Raw genomic sequence first — 25,315 nt, forward strand, 5'->3', positions numbered from 1 at the left:
GGATTAGGCTGAAGTCCCCTCTCTACTTTGTTCCTGATATTGCCCAATGAATAGTTTATTATGTGCACAAGATGGAACAGCTTTTAGCAGCGAGGGTAGAACGGGCACTCCTGCCTGGTGGTTAGAGGGATCCCCTGGGAGGTGAAGACCCAGATTCTAACGTTTGCTCACATCAGGTAGGTTGGACACATGACTCATATATCCCTAGTGAGTTTCCTATTCTCTCAGAGTATGATTCATTTTATGTAATTTTAGCCATCTAAAAGCAGGGCATCTAGTCTGAATTACTGACTACAGAGGAAACCTAGATGGCTAACTAAGAATAAATGCCTGACTTTGAGACAGTAGAAGTCAGGTGAGGTAAATCTCTCCCTAAGCTACTAGCTATTTTTGTGTCTGTGGTTTTGACCAGAAATTCCATCCTAGACGTAATGGTCCTCATCAAAATAAACAAGTTTCCATGAAATGCTTCGTATTGAACAAATCAACATTTTCCAACTGGAAAAATATTGTGTTGAAATATTTCTGAATAGCTCCAGTACTCCGAGGAGAGTGTCACAGTTCAGAAATCTGGTAAGGGGTAAAAATGAAAGCTCAGGAGCAGCAATAAGAAGTGTGGTAACGGCGCCTGAAAAAAAGCCATGTAAATTAACATAGGTACATCCAGAACATTTTACCAGTTACTGACATAACTCATGATTTCTTCCCACAGCCTTGCTTTTAGTTTCACTCTCAGTAAACACTTGAGATTTCTAAATTTTTTTTATTTCCTCATGAGGTCCAGAATGCCTCAGGGCTGGTTATTTGGATGGTTCTTCATTACATGTAAAGAAACATCCAGGGTATTCATGGACTTGTTATTTCTCGGGCATAGGGGGAAATGTAGACAAGATCCTGTGAATGGTCAGTCTTCTCAGATGTAAATAAGTTGTCATGGGACCCCCTCATCAACTTCATATTATTTTGTTTTCAAATGAAGATGAGTCACAGGCCCTTTCACCATCTCAAAATCAACATAATGACTAGAGGGTTATTGACCAAATTACAGTTAGTATCAGATTTTACCTTTTGCCTTTGTATAAATTCTATAACAACCCAGCTGCAAAAGTTTGGTATCTTCCCATACCAGTCGCTTGGACTTTTTTTTTCGACAGACAGTTTGGAAACATAAAGAATATGGAAACAGGTTCAGAAGTATGGAACTTTGCTATCAAGCTGGGTTTTGAAAGTGCAAAAATATGTTTGTGTTTCCTTTATCGGAATTGATGGGAGTTCAAAGCATAGCTATTCAAGCACTTCATTCCTGTTACTGAAACATAATTACTTTCAGCCAAAGTCTGAAGTACTCTTTCGGGGACTTACTTTGTCAACTATCTGTCAATATTTGTAAATGACTTGGAGATGAAAACTCTCTGAAAGATGGTAAGTATTGTTAAGCATTGCTGTGCATGTTTCTTGCAGTGTCCAGGAGGAGCCTTCACACCTAACATGCGGACAACCAAAGAGTTTCCAGACGATGTTGTGACCTTCATCAGGAATCACCCTTTGATGTTTAATCCCATTTACCCAATACACAAGAGGCCATTAATCATCCGCATAGGAGCTGACTACAAGTATACAAAGATTGCTGTGGATCGAGTGAATGCTGCTGATGGAAGATATCACGTCTTGTTTCTTGGAACAGGTAAGATAGACTTAGCAACAGCCGTTTTCCTCTATTGCATTATAATTTGCAATCAACTCCAATCTGTAGAATTTATAGCTTTCAGAAATGTTTGTTTAAACATATTTGCTATCTACAAAAATGTCAATAGAAATCCATAAATTATGCTCTTTTTACTTTCTGTGCATTTTTATGTGTCCTATAGAAGTTAATTGTGTGCAAGAGATACAAGGTATTGATATGAATTTTATTTGAGACAGAAATCAACACTAGTGTATATTGTATTTGATCTAAATTATAATACTCCTCTTGAATATGGTTTGTCTGCAACATGATTCCACGTTAGAATTTGATGCTCTCTAATGTGAGTAAAAATACCCAAATCCGGCTTTGTATTGTTTTGTATACTCTCATCATCATTATTTAGTGTATGTTGTGCAAGCTACTTCTGAAGAATATAACCTAAGAACACAATCTAATCAGGATGTTACAAGGGCAGAAATAACAGCTCCACAAAAAAAGGTAAAAATATGGAAGTATTTAGCAGAGAAAAAGAAACAAATGGTTGGAGTCCTAGCATTAGTGGACACAGAGGATTTGATCCAAGTATTCTGAAATAATTTCTGTCTAATATAACCTACATTTTGTTTTTAGTTACATCAAATCTGAATCTGGTGTTATGCTTCTGAAGTCTGCAGGGAACAGGTCAAGTGATTCTCGTACTGATCAATTTTGATTTTTTTAAATATTCAGATATGAATCACACTCTTCTGATTGAAGCAGACAAGCGGAGTGGTACTCTGACTAGACCCTAGGATTCATTCACATCTGAAACTCCCGCTGGTTTAACAGGGCATTATAGGTTGATAGGCACAAAGGCTAATCTTTTTTACTACAGATGGTTTCAAGCAGAACAAAGGAAAAGAACTCCAGGAGAACAAATATGTCTCTGAACATCAGAAAATAATTACAGAGATGGCTTGCATTGCTTTTATGGCTCACATATTATTGGGGTCCTAATTGTTTTCTGCTTGTAGAATAACCGTGTTTGCCAGCAAACTCACATGGGGCTGGGAATAACCATCCTGTTATAATAGATTTAGGAAGCTGGTGCTAAAAAATCTCTCAAGAATGTCAGGCTTCTATAGGGGCAGGATTAAAAGGAACTCTCTTCATTCTTCTTAGAAAAACCTCCCCAACTATCAAAATCAGCAGGGTGCCCTTGTGCTGAAGGAGGCCAGCTGCATACTGTGCTGTATTAGCAGAAGCGTATCCAGCCAGCAGGTTGCTGGAAGGGATTCTTCCCCTGTATTAGGCTCCTGTCAGGAGTACCATGTCTAGTTGTGGGCTCCCCAGTGCAAGGAAAACATTGACCTAATGGAACAAGATCAGCTGAGGGACTGTAGCATGTGATGTGTGAGAGGAGGCTGAGAGAATTGAGTTTATTCAGAGAAAGCTAAGGGGAGACCTTGTTGCTGTTGACAACTATCTAATGGGAGGGTACAACTATCTAATGGGAAAAAAACAGATCTGGACTCTTCTCAAGGTGCTCGGTGTCAGGGTGAGAGGCAATAGACACAAGTTGCAATGTGGGAAATTGCAATTAGATATAAAGGAAAAGGTTTTCACCATCAGTGTGATCAGACATTGGAACAAGGGCCCAGAGGGATTGTGAATTCTCCATCCTTGGAGACTCAAAGGATTCAAAACCCAACACGACACGGCCCCAAGCAACCTGCTCTAATTGGACCTGCTTTGAGTGGGAGATTGGACTAGATGACTTCTAGAGGCCCCTTCCAGCCTACAGGGTTCTGTGGTTCAATGAAAAGGAACAGGAAAACAGAAACACCTCGTTCATGTTCTTGTGTCAAACCTTTACCAGGTCACCATCTACTGTACTGGAAATGCTTAGTATACTATAAGGCATAGTCAGGGTAGAAAAAGCTCTGGGTATTGAATTACATTGGGAATTTCATCAGTTTTTGATCTGGGTATTTTTGTTTTCTTGGTTGTCAGTTGATAAATGAGTTTTAATGTGTTCTTGAGGATCTCTTTGATCCTACTTGCAGAGTCATTGGAAACTACCAAATTAAGCTAATTAGGACAGGGCTTTCTTCTTGAGGTGGTTTTTTTTTTTCCCCTCCCTAACATATAATCACCTTTTCTTTTTAGTTTAATTAATGCAGCTACAGTTCTTGACTTTGAGTCCCTTTAGTGTCATTTTCCTCCTTTGCTACAGAAGTAAAGAAAAGAGTCTTTGTAGACTACTGTAGAAATAGCAGAAGTGTTACTAGATATTGTCCCTATTACTGCTACACAACTCCACAAGAACTCTCAGTAAAAGAGAAGGTTTGGTTTTCTATTAGCTTTATTCCTTGCCAAATCACTATGTTTATCCAGAGTAGTAGCTTGATAGGCTAGTACAGATCTTTCAAATGAACGTTTTATGCATTTTTTTATATAGTAGCACCATTGTTTTCAAATGCTTTATAAAGATCTAATGCTAATTGGAGGAAAATTCTACTAAAAATTAGTGGAAAAGAGAAGACATATAAGTTTCAAACCAATATAGGGTTCTTAATGTAGCAGTGATAGTTAATACTGGAAATGTATTGAAAAATTTGAAATGGGCATGGAAATGCACAATACTGATATTTAGCATTTCTGTAATTCTGCAGGAGATAAATACAGTTCATTTCATTTTATGCTTTGATTAGCTTCTGACTGGTTTTAGTTGATCAGTGTGGTCTCACACATACACCTGTGATTTGTAAAAAATATTAACATACCTCAGCTTGTTCTTACGTTTTGTTAATCCTCTTCTGTGTATCAGCACAGGGTCCATTATAGGACAAATACATAAACTGCAGCTCTTGATACTTTATATTCATTGCTTTATCTTCTGCATTACACTGGAGACAAGGATCATTGTCTGCTTTCTAGTTAGTTGGAGGGGAGGCATTATTATTCCTGAGTAGAGTACAGGACATTAATAGCTTCCAAGGTCTTCCTCAGAAGAAATTGGTGCAATGTAAGTTACTGTGTTTCTCAGCCCTTTTAGATAAAAGTGATCAAGTTTCAGCCACTGGGAGAAGAAACTTGTTTTCTTTATTCTCTGCTTTCTATGAGACTCAGGAGGATTTGATAGAGATACTAACTGTCAAAAGGAATGCAGAGGGGATTTGCTTTGGTGTCAGTTCATCCCAGCAAACGCAAAAACCACATTGTATAGGAGAATTTCATGTGATAATTTCCTTGGGAGCCTGGAGCCCCACAGCCAGAGACAATGGGACTTGACACCTGGTGACAATTACACTCAGCTTGGATGATGAGTTACTGCTGCTGAACTGAGATGTTGCCAGCCATGTCTGTCACTGTCAGTGACCTGTCTCATGCTTGAAATTGGAGTGTTTTATGTCTTGCCAGATGCAGAGCACACAAAATGTTTAGCTTTTCCTCTCTTCCTCCTCTATAGCCTCAGTAATAAATCAGTTCCTGAATGCAAGTGAAGAATAACAGAAGTATAAAGCTCCAAGAACCCCAGTGGTTTTCATCATGTAGCCGTGGCATGGGAGGGCACAGGCAGCTGTGTCATTTTTTCACATTAATGTGAACTAAATGTAGTGTTTCCTTTGCACCCCCAGACAAAAGTGCTGAGCTCACAGGGGCTGGTCCATGCCCAGAGTTAATAGTTGCTTTTCTCCCTCGCTTGCCTACATAGCTAACAAAATAAATCCCAGGGACAGACATTGTTCTCGCAGCATTCCACCCGCTTTTCAAATGATAACGATCTCCTATTTTCCCTATGCTTTTCAACCTGAAGACTCCCAAAGCACTTAACAAAACTTGCTAGTTTGTTAAGTCCACCCAAAGGGATCTCTTCACCCCCCTCTGAAATGAGCTGATTTAGAGTAAGGAACAAGTCTTTAATGGTAGAGAGCAGTGCTACAAGAGTGCTGTATACCCTGTCTTCCCAAACAGAAACCCGAGGGATAATTTACTTGGCTGTAATGTAATCCCTCATTTGCATATTTGACAAGGGCGATGCTGATGATACTTTTTCGCTATGCAATGAGTAATAACACATTCAGTTCAGGAATTTAGAGTTAGAGTTCTGCATTGATTATCCCATTTCTGTGGTAGGCCAGGACTCAGTCCTGAAGTTAGTTCTTGATTCACCCTAGAGTTTTACTGTAATTACTTTACTCGTTTCAGTTATATCTAAAGAACCCAAGCTTTCAACATTTTCTGTTTATCCTTTGGTGGATTGTTTTCCATCTGAGTTTTAAGAACAGCAGTAAAACAGCATGAGAACATTTTCCTGAGATTAATATTTATTTTTTAAGCATGCCACCTACTGCTTGCAGTACGAAAGCCTTCGGTCAAAGTACACGCAGATTGCACAACCATAAGATTATGCATGGGGTTTTTTATTGCTCTTGGTGTTATGAAAATATTTAAATGTCTGGGTGAAACTTGGGTACATTAGTACCCAAGGCCATGGACAACAATATAATTTTTTTCAGCTCCTTGCTATCAAAATAGGATATATTTTTGTGTAAAGAGATCTAACTTACTGTCGTGAAAAGACACTTCAGACTTTAGTGTGGCTTATTGAGATGATTAGTGTGGGCCATATGCATCTGATGTGGCATGAGGTTGATCAATGTGTCTTATTATCTTTTCTTTTCTGATGCAACACTTGTGTTCAAAGTCTGGATGCAGGAAGTGCCTTCAGAGCATAAGGTTGTAATACTCGTTTTTATGGTGTTACATGATGGCTGTCCTTTTGGAAAACTAACCCTTGCTGACAATGGTAGCCTCCAGTAACGCAATAGCCAAAATCATGTAATGAGCTACAGATTCTAATGGAGAGAGATAATCTGGTCAGAAGAGCAAGCTTGCCTCCCACAGACTTGCTGGCTGCAGCTTCGTGTCTGTGAGCTTGGGAAGATGATGTTGCACAACAGTGGCACAACAAGCAGCAGACAGTTTCTTTCTTCCTTTTGGTCTTACTGCCTGAGTCATTCAAAACCTTTTGTTGACCAACTCATCCAATGCTTTTTCACAGCCTTTAAGAAGATATGTAAGTTAAGAGGGCATTCCTCCACCTGTTTTATTTTCCCTGTTCAGTTTTTTTTCAAACAAGATCACAGTGTGTGCCAGAAGATTGACCAAGCTGGGGCTATGTGAAAGCTTTGCCCTCAAGTGTCAGCTCATTAGACATTTGTATCTGCCTTTTTGTTCTTTGATGTAGCTTGGAATTACTTAAAAATTTCCACAGCAATACTATGAGCTGGAAAAAAATTATACCCATTTGACAGATGAGTGAACTAAAGCACAAAGAAGTTAGGTGGCTGTGGTGGCAGCCCTGACTTAGAGCAGGCACCTAAGGACAGCAGAGAGTGTGGGGACCTGGCTCTCAGCCCTGACTGCTAACCTGCCACCATCTCAGGTGCTCTGCTGAGCCTGAACATCTTCTCAAACAGAGAGATTTTAAGCATTCTGCAAACTCTTTGCTTTCTTTTTGCTTTGTGATGTTACTTGTTTGCATCAGTTTTAACTCAAATTAGAGATCAAAAATAATTAAGCTGCCATCAGGCTGACAGGTACAACATGGAGAAAAGTTTTCAGAGGGTCTCCAGCAATGTCAGACCCATCAGGGAGGGGGATTACGGCAGGAGGCCTCTCTGGGAAACTCCTGGCAAGGTAGCAGTTGGTGTCCATTGCAGACATTTTTTTATGATGTGGCAAAGTCAGGTTTTTTTATTTGTTGTTCAGTTTGTGCATGTGATGCAGCTTGGGGCTGGATTGGTCCTGACTCTCTTTGAGGCTCACAGTACTGACAACTGCAGTGTTCACTTAGGGCTGGGGAAAGAAAAGCTAGTAGAAATTCAGAGAACAAGATTTAAACTCAGACCTGCAGATTCAGCGTCTGGAATACAGATTCCAGCCAAACACCTGTGTATTTTTCATTGCTGTTCATTAAGCTTTGCCTTTTCCATTGCCCATGGTCAGCCAGACCAGGAATTAGTGTAATCAGGCATAGTCCAACTGGTATCAATGAAGCTTAGCTGATTAATACCAGACAGAATCATGTCCTGCGTTTCAAGGAAGGTGGTATTATTAGTATTATTATTGTTGTTATTATTTTTATTATTATTAATTTTTCTCCCTTCCTTGCACCATTTATTGGACTGCCTTCCTTCTCCATTTATTTCCCACTCTGCATACTCTCTACACCATTTTTTAGCCTGCAGGGTGTTAGCACTTTCCTCCCTTGCTGTTTCCTCTTTCTCCATCCTCTCAGAGGGAACACAATCTCAGTAACATTGTCTTCCATGTCAAGCTGGGAGAATGCGGTTGTTCAAGCAGGTTTGAAACAGAAAAGCAGTCATTACGAGTGGCCCTTGTCCTCTTGCTGTCAGCTTGAGGGAGATTCCTTCTCACTTGTCCGTCTGCCCCTGACTCACAGGCTGCTGGGCTGATGCGAGGCTGCAAACAGCTCCCGGTGAAAAGTCAGGGAAGTGGTGAGCATAAATCTGCCTCTTCACTTCATACATTCTAGTGGTGGACTGATATTCTGGAGACACAATAGCTTTGTTCATGACTATGTGAAATCATAACAGTGTAGAACTGTTTGCAAGTGGATTTCTGGAAGTAACAAGTAAATGGTGAAGGAAACCATCCTGTTCACTTTCATGATTTTTACAGAATTAGCTTATAATTTAATACGTTGACCTAAACATGAAAAAAATTGACTTATACTTGTTTGATGATCTCTTATGCCTGGCTTACAACACAAAAGATTATCTGTTATGAAATACACTGGGAAACAGCTCAAGCACTGCCACTTTGCATATATCTCCTGCAGTGCACAGTGCTGCATCCTTTCCAACCTTCCTTCTGACCCAGGGAATTTAGTTTGCTGCCTTGCCATTAAAGGAAATAAGCAAAACTCAGATGTACCATAAGCTTTCTGATGTGAGCACATATAAGTCCTTGATTTGTCAGCTACTGTGCTTATAGTGGAGACTACTGAGAAAGGAATAAGTGTTTTCTGGGCACAAATATTTGCTTTTCATTTATTAAGGAACAGACTGAGAAACAGTAGAAAAACTACGTTTAGAAGGGGTGGAGGACTATAGCCTACAAGCCATGTATTGTTGGAATTACGTAGATATATATGTACAGACTATTGGAATTCCTTGCTTTAAGTGGTTTCATTTAATGAATAGCTTTTTATTGCCTACTTTCCCTAACATGAATATTTATTTTAAATGTTGTATTAAGTTTACTAATTCCTTTAAAACAATGGAACATTCCTTTCTGCAACAATCTGTCCCTCACAGTATAATACTGAGTCAAAGTGAATAGTAAAATATTGAGTCAAAGGGAATGAATACCAAGGTAAACAGTCCTTAACTCTGTGTATTTTGCTGGGGTGTGACAAAAACGCAGATAGGAACCTAATTGTCAAATAGGAAAGTTTATTAGGACACAAGGACTTGGCGTCAAGCATTATCAGTATTTTCTGTGCCAATGCCCAGGATAAAATCTCCCCTCAGCTCCTGATTTCAGTTTGGGGCAATGTTTGAAGACCAAAGACAATTCAGGAATTTTAAATGTGTGGCATGTGCTAATGGATCATTGAAATAAACCGGTTCTTCAGAGGCTCAGCAGCCTCACATTCCTTTGCAGGTAAGGTCACTGTCAACATGCTTAGTGCCCTGTACGTCAGGCTTACAGGTAGTTGACACTTTGCAGGCAGCTGAAAAAAAACACAAAAGACTGCAACTCCTTCCTGCACTTCTGATACAGTATTTTGTATGGTATAGTTTAATGTTAGAGAGAGGACATTGGTAAAAGGTTGCAAAGAAGCAGAGGTAGACTGGGCTTAAGCTGTGTATATTTGTGAGTGGGTTATTCCCTTTAGTAGGAGCAGAAATACACATACACACATGCACATGCACAGGCACATGCTTCTCCTTAGCTCCAACGAGGGATGCATCTGCAGCAGTTTAAAGCTTCAGTGGGTCCTGGCAGTTAGTAAATCTCTCTCAGGTTCTCATAGCTTTGCTAATACTGGCACCCAGTCTAGACCACAGCTGTGCTATCACAAGATTTAGTTTCAGTAAAGTTTCTTCGGAAGGAACTGGTTTATCATGCCATTGTATAATGAGAATAAATGTTCTCCATATAAAATTCTCATGAAAAATTCATGCCTAACGTGCCCTGAGCATGTACAATTGATAGCTACACATTTTTAAGTCTTGTCAGCTTTCAATTTCTCTTATCCTTTTTTTTTTAAATGACAAAATACTGCAATGTGCTCTCTGTGTGTGGTCAGGTTATTACATATCAATATTCTGGCTTTAAACCTTATTTTTAAAAAATAAAATATATTATTATTTGCTGGCTTCCTCTAGGGAAATAAGAAGATGTCAATTATTTACTGTAACCAACTTGCCCTGCAGCTCCAGCTATGGAATTTAGTCACTGACCTTAAAAGCAAAAGCAAAATTGCCCTTTTTAAGTTTATGTTGTCTACATCATGAATTGCCAAACAGGAAGCTGAGATTTCCTATCCTCGGTCACAAATCCATAAAAATACACATAGATACTTACCTATATTGTGCTATACTAATGTTTTACTAACCGCACAAATCTATATTGCTTATAAAACTTTTGAAGACCGAAGAGAATCTATACCATGTGGTCTCATTCCTCAGAATCAATATTGAGCAAATAAATTTATTCTACTCAGACTAATTTCCAGGCCTTTCAGGCAAGAGGAATTCTATGTGCTGTGCTTTTTCCAAAAATGCTTGTCCTTGTGATTCTCCCACAGTCTGCCTTTTCTGCCACATCAGAACTACTTCAGTGACTGTCTCAGCCTTTAAGAGCCTTCACAGATGGACCCCTCCATCTCATATATTCTTTCCACATAAAAAATTTGGAAAACTAATCACAAATATCCCTTTGGTCTCACTCATCACATCTACCCTGCAAAAACACTGCCATTGTCCCATCCTTCTTACTACTTACTCCTTAGATCTGAGTGGATTTGGGAGCCTTGGAACTGTATTTTGAGAGGGCAGCCATGACAGAGAAGCTACAATATCTTCACCTTGCTTTTCCTTTTTTCCTTATGAACCAAAATATTAACTCCTACCAATAGGTAACAGACATGATTATTGTTTGACTTTCCTGAAAAAAAAAGCTTTCATCTTACTTTGTTTAGGTGTAGATAGAGTTATTTTTTGGCAGGTTTACCTTTCATGTCATCAGTTGTCATTACTTTTTATTAATGAATATGAATATATATTAAATTCTGCAGTAGCTCCCTTTTACCTGTTTGTATTGCTGTGTTTTTACTTTAAGATCATTAGGATAGATACTGCCTCTGTCTGTGTGTCTGTACAGCAACTAGTACAGAAGATACTGATTTTGAATTATCTTTTTGGGTAGAATAGTAACAGTAATGGTAGTAACTCCAATCTTACCATGACTTCCTCATGTTCATATATGAGAATAATACTATATATAGTATTCCTATATAAGGAATCATCTCATGGTTCTTTCTGACCCCAAACCCTAGAAATTACTGAACATTTCTTACCTTTCTCTATGTCATAGTGCTTGCTTTGATGGTTTCTTTGCATAATTGATAATGGTTCATCTGCTTTTTTCTTTCTTTCTCTCTCTGTCACATCGTCTCACTTTTTCTCATCTTTTCCAGATCAAGGAACCGTACAAAAAGTTGTCGTCCTACCCACCAACTTCTCTGCAAGTGGAGAACTCATTTTAGAAGAGCTGGAGGTTTTTCAGGTTTGGCTTGCTCTTGCTTTTACTCTTCCAATGCGTATGTTCACACAAACACTTTGTTCTAAGAGACTTTGGCAAGGGCAACTGTGACTTGATAAAAGATCAAGTAAATGTGCATACTGTCAGCTTGATACTCACCAAAAAAGGAATATAAAATGTCCACTGTTATGAAGGCGGAAGCTGGCTTCAGTCTTTTTTTCCCCTTATATTTAAGTTGCTTATTTTTTATATTGTTATACTGGCTAGAAGGATTTTGATAATCATATTTGTACAAGGTCATGTTATAGTGGCTGCCAGAAGGCAACTTTTATCATTGGCATCACATATTGAGACTGTTGCTATTTACAGATGGAATCTAAGATTTTTGTACTTCTTTGTTTCTCTGATAATCTTCCTGATTCAGAGCTGCAGAATGGAAGCAAACTACTGTTGTTTTTGCTTAACTCCAGTTCTTCAAAGCCACATGCCTCAGGAGTCAAGAAAGATACAAGCTTAACACAACATAAGCTGAAAAGAAACACAAACAACTACAGGGAGAAATAAGGGAATAGCCTCTGTCAATCACTCTGGCACGTAGCAGCTTGTAATAACCTAAAGAAAATGTTCACCCTCATGTTGAAAAATACCTTTCAAATTTTTGAATGGGCTATTCTTTAAAACAGGTAGTCTCGGGGCAAGTGGTAGTATGCATCTATAAACTTAGTTAAGGGTTTTGTCATGTTTCTCTATTTCATTGAGAGGATACAAAAAGGAAAATTTAAGCTTTTTTATCTAGACAGGCAGCATTAACAATTTCTTTAAGAAAAGGAATACACCCTGTGTTAAACCTCATAAAAGTATAATTAGTCTTCCCAGGCTTTTGTTGAGACTTCCCTTTAAAAAAGATGTATTTGAGTAATATTACCTAGCGAGTACCCTTCACCCAAGTATTACTAATTCCGTTTACTGAAAGGTAAGTTAATACAGCAAGCAGATAGGTGGGCTGAGAGGAATCCTGACCCTAAACCTAGTTTCTGGGCCTCTGTGCACAGACTTTTTTATTCTGAACCCTCAAAATCATGATATCGTAACCTCTGCCACTGCAATCTGTGTGGGCAGCATGGCAGTATTTTGATGAGTGTCTCCAAGAGAGCGGGAATGAGACCACTGGCTGTGTGCTGGTAAATAGCAAGAGTGAGCAAAGCAGTGATTCCTTTCCAGCGTATAAGGAGAGGAGAATGTGGTGTCAGATCTGATGTTGCATTTAACCTTGAGTCTCCAGACAGTTCATGAAATACTACAGCATCTCTAAACTCCTTCAAACCTTTGCCAATTCACATGATTCGCAGCCAGATTTCCTACTTCTGGCCTCCTTGCTCTGCTTGTAGTCCACTGCAAGTAGTCCTGGCCCACCATTATGGCTTGCTTTTGTGACTGAGAAAATGCTAAATCTTAAAAAAATCTTGAACATTTTTATTACCATCAAATTTATCATTTGTTTGGATGAGAATAATGAATTGCTTCACTTGCTTAAGGCAATGAATGTGATAATTTGTTCTCCAGCTCTTTAACATTTGGTTTGGACACAGACAATAATAGACTGCAGTGATGACACACAGTAGTATACAGTACTGTCTCTGGGAAAGAAACATTCAATAACACACATGCCATTTTTAATATTCTAGTCACTGATAATCTGAAAGTATATGTTGGATGGTAACCAAACTGTATGCACACTGTATATAATGTGTAGGAGAAATATGACATATTCTTATCTCGATCATGTGGTAAATATGCATGAGCTATTGTACGATTTTTATTTATCATCATCATCAAAGAACAAACATTGTTTCTTATTACAAAGTGAGAGTAATGGCTTCAAAACACATTGCTCCTATATTGCTGAGGTAGCACAGATGCAGGTTAATTGGAAGTGGAGAAAAACTTGTTGATACACATGAGTAATAATCATGCAGTTAAGTTTAGCCAATACATTTAGTGAGACATTACTTGTATTTATGTCATTTGTTTAGTTCTGAAAATAGCAAAAAATTAGTAGGAGTGAGTGATGCCTTTCCAAGATATGAAAAGTTATCGTTTTCTTAGATATTACTTAGGTTTTATTGAATTTTAAATTTTAATGTTGGGACAGTATTAACAAGGTAGTCTTTGTAAATGCGGTTTGGAATTTTGTCTTTCAGAGTAATTCTCCTATAACAACAATGAAGATTTCATCTAAAAAGGTAAAGAAAAGTGAAATGCTTACTTAGTGCTTATTAATTGAGAAGTAAATTGACTTAAAGATGTCAGAATACCAATTGTTGTGCAGGATATAGGCAGGAGATTTTCCATAATGAATATGGAGAAACTTGACTGAAGTTTGCATGAGCTGGTTATATGCCCCAAAGCCACTAAGATAAAACAATTTCTATTCATTATGTATAATTTCTAATTCACTGAAAGTGTAAATATTTTTGTTGTTTTGTTTGACAAGTAAGGAAAAAAAGTACTAAAAGAGGAGATTTGTCCTCCCCTTTTCTTCTGTAAGTCCTAAATAGAAATTTTCCCTTGGAAGTCTGGTCGATGCAAAAAGGCAGTGTTGGGGCTGTTGGGTCCATGGTGCAATAGTGCATGTTTGTTTATTAGTAATAATGATGGCAATAAGAATTATGAAAACAGCTGAGAGGATTTCTGCTGAAATGTTAAACACCCAAACTAAAAATATGTATTCCATGATTTTGCAAGCAACATGTTGCTCAATATTTTACAAAACTACTAATAAGTAAACATTATTCACTAAATTGAATTCAGTGTAATTTTTTAGTTTTATGACAAAAATATCAGGGGAGTTACAAGGTTTTTGTTCAATATTAATTTATATTTTAAGAATAATTGATTAATTGTTTATGCCAATGAAACACCTCAAAGCACACAAGGGGTGTTCTTCTATGAAGGAGACACAGACGACAGCCCAGCTGAAGTGCCTCTACACCAATGCACACAGCATGGACAACAAGCAGGAGGAGTTGGAAGCCATTGTACATCAGGAAAACTATGATATGGTTGCCATCACGGAAACATGGTGGGATGACTCACACAACTGGAGTGCAGCGATGGATGGCTATAAACTCTTCAGGAAGGATAGGCGAGGCAGGAGAGGTGATAGGGTAGCCCTGTACGTTAGGGAGTGTCTGGATAGTTTAGAGCTCGATGATGTGACGATAGGGTGGAGTGTCTATGGGTAAGAATCAGGGGGAAGGCCAACAAGGCAGATATTGTGGTGGGAGTCTGTTACAGACCACCCAACCAGGATGAGGAGACTGACGAACTATTCTATAAGCACCTGGGAGAAGCCTCACGATCACTAGCCCTTGTTCTTGTGGGGGACTTCAACCTACCAGATGTCTGCTGGAAATACAACACAGCAGAGAGGAAACAGTCTAGGAGGTTCCTGGAGTGTGTGGCAGATAACTTCCTGACACAGCTGGTGAGTGAGCCAACTAGGGAAGGTGCCCCGCTGGACCTCTTGTTCACGAACAGAGAAGGACTTGTGAGCCATGTGATGGTTGGAGGCCGTCTTGGGCAGAGTGATCACGAAATGATAGAGTTTTTGATACATGGAGAAGCGGCGAGGGGGGTCAGCAAAACTGCCACCTTAGACTTCCGGAGGGCAGACTTCGGCCTGTTTAGGAGACTGGTCGAGAGAGTCCCCTGGGAGGCAGCCCTAAAGGGCAAAGGAGTCCAGGAAGGCTGGACGTTCTTCAAGGAGGAAGTCCTAAAGGCACAAGAGCAGGCTGTCCCCAGGTGCCAAAAGACAAGCTGGCAGGGAAGAAGACCGGTCTGGCTGAATAGAGAGCTTTGGCTAGAACTCAGGAAAAAGAGGAGAGTCTACGACCTTTGGAAGAAGGGGCAGGCAAGTCAAGAGGACTATAAAGGTGTAGTGAGGTTGTGCAGGGAGAAAATTAGAAGGGCCAAAGCCAAGCTAGAGCTCAATCTGGCTGCTGCTGTAAAAGACAACAAAAAATACTTCTTCACATACATTAGCAGCAAAAGGAGAGCTAAGGAGAATCTCCAGCCTCTACTAGACCTGGGAGGGACCATAGTGACAAAGGATGAGGAAAAGGCTGAGGTACTTAACATCTTCTTCGCCTCAGGCTTTAATAATAAGACCAGTTGTTTTCTGGGTACCCAGCCCCCCAAGTGGGAAGACAGGGACAGGGACCAGGATGGAGCCCCCATAACCCTGGGGGAAATGGTTAGTGACCTGCTGCACCACTTAGACACTCACAAGTCTATGAGGCCTGATGAGATCCACCCGAGAGTACTGAAGGAACTGGCAGAAGTGCTCACCAAGCCCCTTTCCATCATTTACCAGCAGTCCTGGCTAACTGGGGAGGTCCCACCTGACTGGAGGTTAGCAAATGTGACGCCCATCTACAAGAAGGGCCAGAAGGAGGACCCGGGGAAGTACAGGCCTGTCAGCCTGACCTCGGTACCGGGGAAGCTGATGGAGCAGATCATCCTAAGTGCCATCACACAGCATGTAGAGGATAACCAAGGGATCAAGCCCAGCCATCATGGGTTCAGGAAAGGCAGGTCCTGTTTGACCAACCTGATCTCCTTCTATGACAAGGTGACCCGCCTAGTGGAAGAGGGAAAGGCTGTGGATGTTGTCTACCTAGACTTCAGTAAAGCCTTTGACACCATTTCCCACAGCATTCTCCTGGAGAAACTGGCTGCTCATGGCTTGGATGGGTGTACTCTTCACTGGATAAAGAACTGTCTGGATGGCCGGGCCCAAAGAGTGGTGGTGAATGGAGTTAAATCCAGTTGGTGACTGGTCACAAGTGGTGTTCCCCAGGGCTCTGTGTTGGGGCCAGTTCTGTTTAATATCTTTATCAATGATCTGGATGAAGGCATCGAGTACACCCTCAGCAAGTTTGCAGATGACACCAAGTTGGGCGGGAGTGTTGATCTGCTTGAGGGTAGGAAGGCTCTACAGAGGGATCTGGACAGGCTGGATCGATGGGCTGAGGCCAATTGTATGGGGTTCAACAAGGCCAAGTGCAAGGTCCTGCACTTGGGCCACAGCAACCCCATGCAATGCTACAGGCTTGGGGAAGAGTGGCTGGAAAGCTGCCTGGTGGAAAAGGACCTGGGGGTGTTGGTTGACAGCCAGCTGAATATGAACCAGCAGTGTGCCCAGGTGGCCAAGAAAGCCAATGGCATCCTGGCTTGTATCAAAAATAGCATGGCCAGAAGGACTAGGGAAGTGATCATTCCCCTGTACTCGGCACTGGTGAGGCCACACCTCGAATCCTGTGTTCAGTTTTGGGCCCCTCACTACAAGAGAGACATTGAGGTGCTGGAGCGTGTCCAGAGAAGGGCAACAAAGCTGGTGAAGGGTCTAGAGCACAAGTCTGATGAGGAGCAGCTGAGGGAACTGTGGTTGTTTAGCCTGAAGAAAAGGAGGCTGAGGGGAGACCTTATCGCTCTCTACAACTACCTGAAAGGAGGTTGTAGAGAGGTGGGGGTCGGTCTCTTCTCCCAGGTAACAAGTGATAGGACGAGAGGAAATGGCCTCAAGTTGCACCAGGGGAGTTTTAGATTGGATATCAGGAAATTCTACTTCACTGAAAGGGTTGTCAAGCCTTGGAACAGGCTGCCCAGGGAAGTGGTTGAGTCGCCATCCCTGGAGGTATTTAAAAGATGTTTGGATGAGGTGCTTAGGGACATGGTATAGTGGTGGTCTTGGTAGTGTTAGGTTTACGGTTGGACTCGATGATCTTAAAGGTCTTTTCCAACCTATACGTTTCTGTGATTCTGTGATTCTGTGTTTCTGAGTGAAACAGTCATTTTGGCCCAGATTTTGCTGATGACCTATTCACTTTGAACTTCTTTTGCAAAAGCTCTCATTTATTATAAAAGTTCTGTTGGCTTGTTTTTCCAGGTATATAAGGCTATCAGAATTTGGCCCTAAACCTCAATGTAATCTCTAGGTTTTATGGCTTGGAAATCTATGCACTGGAGAATCCAACTAGGAACTCTGCATAATATTTATTAAAGTGACTATATGCAGAGAAAATACTTAGTTCAAAGGCTTGAGCCAATAATCCTCACTGAATAAGAACCAAGTTCTCAAATCTGAGCAATATTAACTCAGCCTGTCTGCCCCAGAACAGAACAATGACACTCAATGTCCAAAAAACATTAACAGTCCCCAGTGTTTCTAAGTGTTTTCTAACAGGAAGGCGGAAATATTATAGGCCTGTTCACCTGGGAGATTTCTGTTTATCTTGGCTTTATATATATTAGTGGCTCCCTTCTTGGTCTTGAGTTAATTCCAAAATTAATTGTAAGGTTTTTAGGTGTGTTAGCCGAGCCTTGGGTGAAGCTCCTCCACATCTGAAATAAATCTTTCCATTTCCTTCTCCAGCAACAGTTGTACGTGAGCTCAGACGAAGGGGTCACCCAGGTATCCTTGCATCGCTGCCACATCTACGGGACCGCCTGCGCTGACTGCTGCCTAGCCCGAGATCCATACTGCGCCTGGGATGGCAACTCCTGCTCCAGGTTTTATCCCACAGGGAAAAGGTGAGCAGTGTTAAGCAGCCCAGTGAAGTCTGCAAGGAAAGGCGGCTTTTGTTCTTCTGTGTAGCCTGGGGTGTTGTAACGTGAGGGAGAAGTGGGATGTCATTCCTTTCAGGAGCATGTACAAACAATACCTCCGTAGCTATTGTGCTTGGCATTGTTCATCACCTAGGAGTGTATGCCGCAAGAGTGTATGATAAAGAGCTTGCCTTTTCATATTTAAAGTAATGGACTGAAAAAAGAGAAAAACACCCCGTTCCTAATCATAAATATTAATCTTTCTGTCTCATGCACACAAAATCAGTGAAACATTTGTTCCCTTTGTTTAAATTCAGTTGCTCACTATGGATGTAATTATGGCAGCCCTAAATACAGCAAAATATCTCTCAGGCTGTCTGAGGAATAAAGTAATTTTTTTTTTTTGTTCCTCATTTACTCCTAAGTGAGAAGAATTATTTCCAGGGAAATTTTAGGCAAATGTGATTTCCATGTAATGCCTGCAGATTTGGGGTTTTTGACATGAGATTTATTAAAGCAGACAGGGAAAGCAATTTCTCTTTAATTTACAACAGAGCTAATAGTCCATCTCATAATTCTTATGCAAAACAGGAGCCTTTTTCCTCCCCCAAGGGAAATATTTAATAGCAGGAGGCTGTAGTGAGCTCTTGTATTACTAAGATTTCACTTCGTATACAAACAAAGCTACAGAATACACAGTGAGGAGTTACTACAGAGGAGACAAACCTTTCAGATGTATGCCAGAGATTTGCCCACTATGTGCCACTGTGCTCACTCCCCGCACCTGAGCTGCAGATGCAGGAGACCAGATACAGTTAATGGGCTTCACTCCTTTACCTACATGGAGGGAGACAGTGGAGAGAAACAGGCAAAGCTTGGCTCTGCTCCAGTGACCCAACCAGCTGATGGCAATGTCATCCCCTGGGATTAAAGACAATTACTTTTGTTATTGCAAAGTTTTCTTCATTCATTCCTTATTTCAGATTAAAAGGTAAAGCCCAGCCTGGCCATGTAGCAATTGGTAAAGTACCTGGGGTTTTTACTGCTTTCACTCAGCATATTCAGCCTCCAGTCTGCAGACTGACTGTTTTCTTCCATGGAACAAAGGTCAGAAGATGGGGGGAGGAAAGAAAAGAAAAATCCCCAAGTCTCAGGCCAGCTAACTCCTACACTAACATAGTTGCTGAAAGATATAATGAGCAGTCAGGTATACCCAGTCTGTGCAGTTTCCAGAGGATTCCTTGCCATCTCCATTATATACACCCAGGGTTATTTCCACTGAGGCTTACTTTCATGCTGACATTTTGTTTGCAATTTGCTTTTTATATCAAACCAAAATAAACACCTAAAACTGTATGGAAAAAAATCTGGTTTTCATATGTAAAGGAAATGAGTTGTCCCTTTATCTAACAAGAGAGATTATGAAGGAGAAAACATTGGTAATTAGAGCTAAATCCCATAGTCTAGACATTAGTATCTGCTGGACACATTTGCTTATTTGTTTCTTTTGACACTTCTGTCTCCTGTGGATTACTGCGGTTCCTCATCCAACATTGATTTACCTCAAAACACCTGACAGCATTATCTTTATTTTCTAAACACCACCTTCTCAAACTTTCTTTTTATAAATATCAGACTGTAAGTTTACATTCTCAGAACTGCTTAATGCAAGTGGCATGCCATTTCTGACAGTGTGGAGCAGCTCACGGTAGCACAGGAATCCTGAAATTCACTCAGAAATTCTTCATTGTCTCCTTTGAGTTCACAAAGGTTAAGATCCCAAGGCATAAGATGAAATATTTTTGATGGTAAACATCAAAAATATACTTGGAATGTCAGAAATTACTCCTTTGAAATATCACCTTTCAAATGTTTCCTTTTAAAACAATGCAGTGAAGGATCAGGTGACACAGGATTATAAACACTGTCTCTGGGTGTTTGTGCAGTACCTGGTATAATGTGGCCACAGAGGCATCACCCTTCACTCAGAGGTACTGGAGCTCCAGGGGCTTTTTATGGTTTCTGATCTCACGAGTCATTAGTGCATAGCTCAGAATACAGCTGTTACATATCCCAGCAGCATCCATTTGCGAGTCTATCACCAATGTATTTTTTTGTTGAACTTGATAAATATTGAACTAACTTACAGAATATTCAGCAAACAAAATAATATATCTTCAGAATAAAAAATTCAGGTACCAGATTTTCATGCACTGAATTCTGTGAGCTATGACCTCCTAGCCGAGGAGGACTGAAATACCAGTATTCCCAATCCCAGTAAGCTCCCTAGCTGGTTTGCTACAGAATTTTGATTTTGCATCTGTCATCCAAATAATATAACAAAGTCTCATTTAGATGTATTCTGAGACTTGGTGAGTTTGAGTATCTTTTGGAAATAGTCACGTACAAGTTGAGGACAGAACTGAATCTCAGCTCTCCACCATTATGGATGAATATTTCAGTCACTCTGCTACCAAGGTGGCTACAGGCACCAAAAATAAGGTGCTTGCCAAAATCAAGGAGGGAACATGCCCTATATCATAATTTTCTGTCGGTGCATTAGATATGAGCACTGTGACTCTTATGCATCTCATTCTTAGGTGCTTGCCTTTATGAAGAGCTCCAGCTGGGGGTTCTGGCTTTGAATGTTAGGTCTTGCAACAGTGAACATGTGTCTATTTTATGCATCACCTCTAGCCCTACCATCTCTATACCTCCACTGCAAAACTACTTTACCTACCAAAAGTACAACCATTTTATAAACTTCAGCAAACAGATTATTCACTTAGTATCTTCACTCTAGGAAGCCTGCCAAGAGTGAAGCACACTCACAGTAGGTCATGAACTATCCCTAACACTTGATCTAGTAAAAAAAAAAAACAAACAGCAAACCCACAAATAAAAAAGTATTTATTTGCAGTGTAGCTATCTTGGAATAACATTTTGTTTTTACAAAATATTTCAGGAGGAGTCGTAGGCAAGACGTGAGACATGGAAACCCTCTGACTCAGTGCCGAGGTTTCAACCTGAAAGGTACTGTAATTTAGAGATCCTCATGCTATATAAAGAATGCATGGCTTTCCTTTATGTGATTCATCATAACTCACATTATCTGTGTAGCTTACTGGTAAAGCATAATTATTTTCCAAGTCTGAGTTTTGTTTTGATTTTAACATCTTTCCTTGCAATTGAATGAAACTTGCGTATATATGATAAAATGATGAACCATGAAATACATAGTTCAGCATACATGAAATGAGAAGCTGATAGTATTGACTAGAAACAGGGACAGTTAATTTGAGGGCTGTTCTACTTCTAAATCCATTCAGTCTTTCTTAATTCCTCTTCATGCATTTAAGTCTTGGACCTCAGAATTATTCTGCATATTTGAGGCCATATTGTGTTTTGGAGTACATCTTTCAGCAAACAGCAGGTGCTCAACCTGTCTTTTGAGTTATGATTATTTCTTTCTCCCTTTACATGGGAAAAGAAACCATTCCAAATCTCTTTATGAAGTCCCTTATTTCCAGCTGTGCAACTGTTTAGTCAGCCTGGCATGGTGCAGGTGGACAGGGGAGCCAATGCTCTGCCCTCCCAGCTACCACTTTCTCCAGATTGATGGACACCAGTCAAATATTGCCAAAGTCATAGTAAGAGTAGACACATACATAAAGGCAGCTTAATCGTCTTCAACCCCATGCATGTCTGAGCTAGGCTGTGGCACTGTATGCCATCAAACCAAGGACACACATTAGAGAATTCTGCTCCTTTCACCTCTGTTTCTGAGCCTGCATTTTAAGTGCATTCTCATCTGTACCATTTGGAGACCAAATTATAGACTCGATTGTAAATTTTTGATTGAATTTTTTGAGTAAAAGAACAATGCTTTAAGAGTAACATGTGAAATGTTCAGTTAATAATAACACCACTGAAATGGTCTCTGCTGGGTCTCCGAAGGATCTCCTGGACCAAAACAAACCACAACAGTCAGTTGGGTGTAGATCCCTCAGCCCAAATGTGGCTAATCCGGCTCTAGCTGCCAATCTACAGCGCCAGCCGGTCTTTCCCCATTACTCAGTATTAGGTCATTTATATGAAGCAGAATGGCTTGAACAGGTAATTACAAAAGATGACCCACCATTACAGTATGCACCTGAGCTCTGAGAGATCCATATTAAAGCTTAGGCTCTGAATCATGAAGTAACTTGAGCTGCATGTCCTGCCTTGCAGGCATGTGCTGTGACCACCCACCAGTTGTCTGCCCCAAAGGTGGGTGTCTCGTCTTTCGATGTGGAAAATGTGAGAATGTCAACTGTCTGCTTTCTGGACTGAGGGGAAACAAATGTTTAAACCTTGACAGTCTCGTAAAACAGGTTTCTTGTTTTCCAACCGTTTTTTTTCCATGTGGATGTATTTATAGGTTTATGTGTTTTAGCAACTTTAAAGGATGTTTTGGTGACAGTAGTGGGATATAGCATAGGTAGATGGCAGTTATTTCCCCAGTGGAAAAAAAGATAAAAAGAAACAGCAACTTAGACTCTTTCAAAATATAATTAAAGCAATTTATAGCAAAACTACTATGTTTGGGGAACAAATGAAATCTACCTAAAGGACAAAAGAGCAGAGAGTCGGGCAATAGCAAGAAATTGTCCAAGTTCATAGGGAACCATAATCTTGAAATGAAGTCTTTAAACATGATAGGTTGCATGCCTTAGACCTCTCAGCATGTATAAACTCGAAATTTTTTGCATATTGCAATTTTTTAATAGATCAAGAACTAAGGGGCTTGTATGATTGCTTTTCAAATGTTCTGTTTAATATTGTTACGCTTGTGTTAGCCCTTATGGCCATCAGAGAAATGCATTTGTATTCTCTCAATCTTTTTCTTAGCACGTGTAAGTAGTAGTATTATGGAGTAGGTAAGAAGTTAGATATATATAGATCAATTAAACAGATAAAAATGCATTTCTGTAGTACACCTAGTTCCAGAGTACATAAAAATAAAACTGTGTTACAGCTCTGATTCTCACTGTTCCACAGCTACAGATAGGTCAGCCCACAGATAAGCTCTTTCCTAGTTTATGGTCTTTGAGTGCAAAATATTTCCACGTTATTCTCCTGAAAGTTACAATTGATTTTGGTACAACCTCATAAATGTGCTATAAACTTTGAAGGACTAAACCCAAGCAAAGTCTCCTTCCTTTAGTAGAATAGATTCCAATTTCACATATCAGTTGATGAAAGAAGCTGAAAAGAATGGGAGATAAAGTAGAGTCTGAGGAAAACCAGTCTTAGGACTGTGCAAAAACAGAGTCTGATTTTAGACATAGAACCATAGAATGGTTTGAATTGGAAGGGACCTTAAAGATCACCTAGTTCCAACCCCCCTGCCATGGGCAGGGACACCTTCCACTAGAGCAGGTTGCTCAAAGCCCCATCCAACCTGGCCTTGAACACTTCCAGGGACGGGGCATCCACAGCTTCTCTGGGCAACCTGTTCCAGTGCCTCATCACCTCCTAGTGAAGAATGTCTTCCTTATATCTAATCTAAATGTACCCCCTGTCAGTTTAAGGCCATTACCCCTTGTCCTATCACTACACACCATTGTAAAAAGTCCCTCCGCAGCTTTCTTGTAGGCCCCTTCAGGTACTGGAAGGCCCCCGTAAGGTCTCCGCAGAGCCTTCTCTTCTCCAGGCTGAACAATCCCAACTCTCTCAGCCTGTCTTCATAGGAGAGGTGCTCATGTTGACCTCTAGGTATCTGCATTTCTCATACTATTTTGTACCCATTGCACCCTTAAAAAAAAAAAAAAAAAAGAAAAAGAAAAAGAAAAAATATTGTATTTTATATATGATGTAAGCTTTTAAATCTAGAAGAGTGTTGTTTTCAGGAGAAATACTATGATTTGGGCCAAGCAATGAGCATCTAAAAGTTCCTATCAGTATCTGCCAATTGTTCATCTATCAAGACTATAAAGGGGCACAACAAGTCTAAGCGATGACACACGCTCAGCACTTGCCCAGGTGTTGCTGGAGTGCTATAAATCTGTCCTGCTTTTTGTTGCTGGCCTGTCTACATATTCATTGCCTTTCAGATTTAGAGCCCAGTCCCTTCCGTGCTTTGTAAGAGAAGCGGAGGAGTGGGAGCCCAGTCTGCCCTCTCTCGCCTCCCTGTGATACTGCACGCAGCTGGAATAGCCGAAGCCTTCTTGAGGGCATGCTGCTGTATTTTGAGTCGTACAACCATATTCCCCCATCTCGTAAACTGTGAAGTGTGAAGAAATATATTAAATGCTTCATTCTCCTTTGGATAGTTCTAGACAGGTGTTCTTGTAGTCGTAGAGAATGAGATCATTTCGGGGAACAATATCCCATCAGCAGAGCTTACCAGCCCACAGGTATCCCACTTTATCAGAACAGACCATGTCAGATTGAAAACACTGGTATTTGGAACTGGGTGTGCTTCTTCACATTTCATTTCATTTCTTGGAAAATTTTGTGCCCTAAATTACTTATTATTGGCCAATATCAGGATCAGATATACTTCATTTTACCTGTATTGCAAACATTTTACCTGTATTGCAAACAGTTACTTGCTTTCTATATCAAATCACCGTTCACAGTAGCCTGACCTGTTTTCTTTTTCTTGCTAGCATACAGAAACGCTGCAGAAATAGTTCAGTATGGAGTAAAAAACAACACCACCTTTCTCGAATGCACACCCAAATCTCCTCAGGCTTCTATTAAATGGCTGCTGCAGAAGGACAACGACAGGAGGAAAGAGGTGAGTAATGTGAGCAGTAGCTCTGGAAGGGACCTCAGTCAGCATCTAATCCACTCCCCGGACCAAGGCGAGGGAGCGTTTATGTTTTCATCAGACAGCTGCAGAATGAAGCTGGAGAATTTGTGTGGATGCAGGACACTGACCAGCACTTTCCTCCTATAAATAAGGGCAGATTCTTCAGTATAGCTGGGACTTCACTCCTCAGCCCCAGTGATTTCTATCAGACCAGAACAGCTATCAGAAAATTCCTGTCAGCCCCTAAAGTGAGGGAACTAGTTAATGAGTTTTTCCTTCACACCTTACTAATTGCAAACTGAAGGTTTGCAGCACTCAGGACTTCTTATTGATCTGAAGAAATAGGCATAAAAGCAATAACCTGTATAAAGTTCAGGAAGAAGTCAGAATGCAGTAGCCCTTTTGTGCTATTGAAGAGATAAAAGGCAAAAGTGGGA

At 40.4% G+C, this 25,315-nt stretch overlaps 1 protein-coding gene across 1 annotated transcript in view; it reads left to right on the plus strand.

Annotated features, from left to right (window-relative positions):
• The window catches only part of SEMA3C (semaphorin 3C), a 129,005-nt gene that overhangs the window by 98,235 nt on the left and 5,455 nt on the right, over positions 1-25,315 (plus strand). Inside the window, exons 12-17 of the mRNA XM_072858577.1 lie at positions 1,462-1,684; positions 11,406-11,494; positions 13,672-13,713; positions 17,907-18,064; positions 21,045-21,112; positions 24,733-24,863. Coding sequence (XP_072714678.1) covers positions 1,462-1,684; positions 11,406-11,494; positions 13,672-13,713; positions 17,907-18,064; positions 21,045-21,112; positions 24,733-24,863 — 711 coding nt within the window. The remainder of the gene's footprint in view (positions 1-1,461; positions 1,685-11,405; positions 11,495-13,671; positions 13,714-17,906; positions 18,065-21,044; positions 21,113-24,732; positions 24,864-25,315) is intronic.

The sequence above is a fragment of the Ciconia boyciana genome, chromosome 1 (assembly GCF_034638445.1).
Source record: "Ciconia boyciana chromosome 1, ASM3463844v1, whole genome shotgun sequence".
In the NCBI taxonomy this organism is placed as follows: Eukaryota; Metazoa; Chordata; class Aves; order Ciconiiformes; family Ciconiidae; genus Ciconia; species Ciconia boyciana.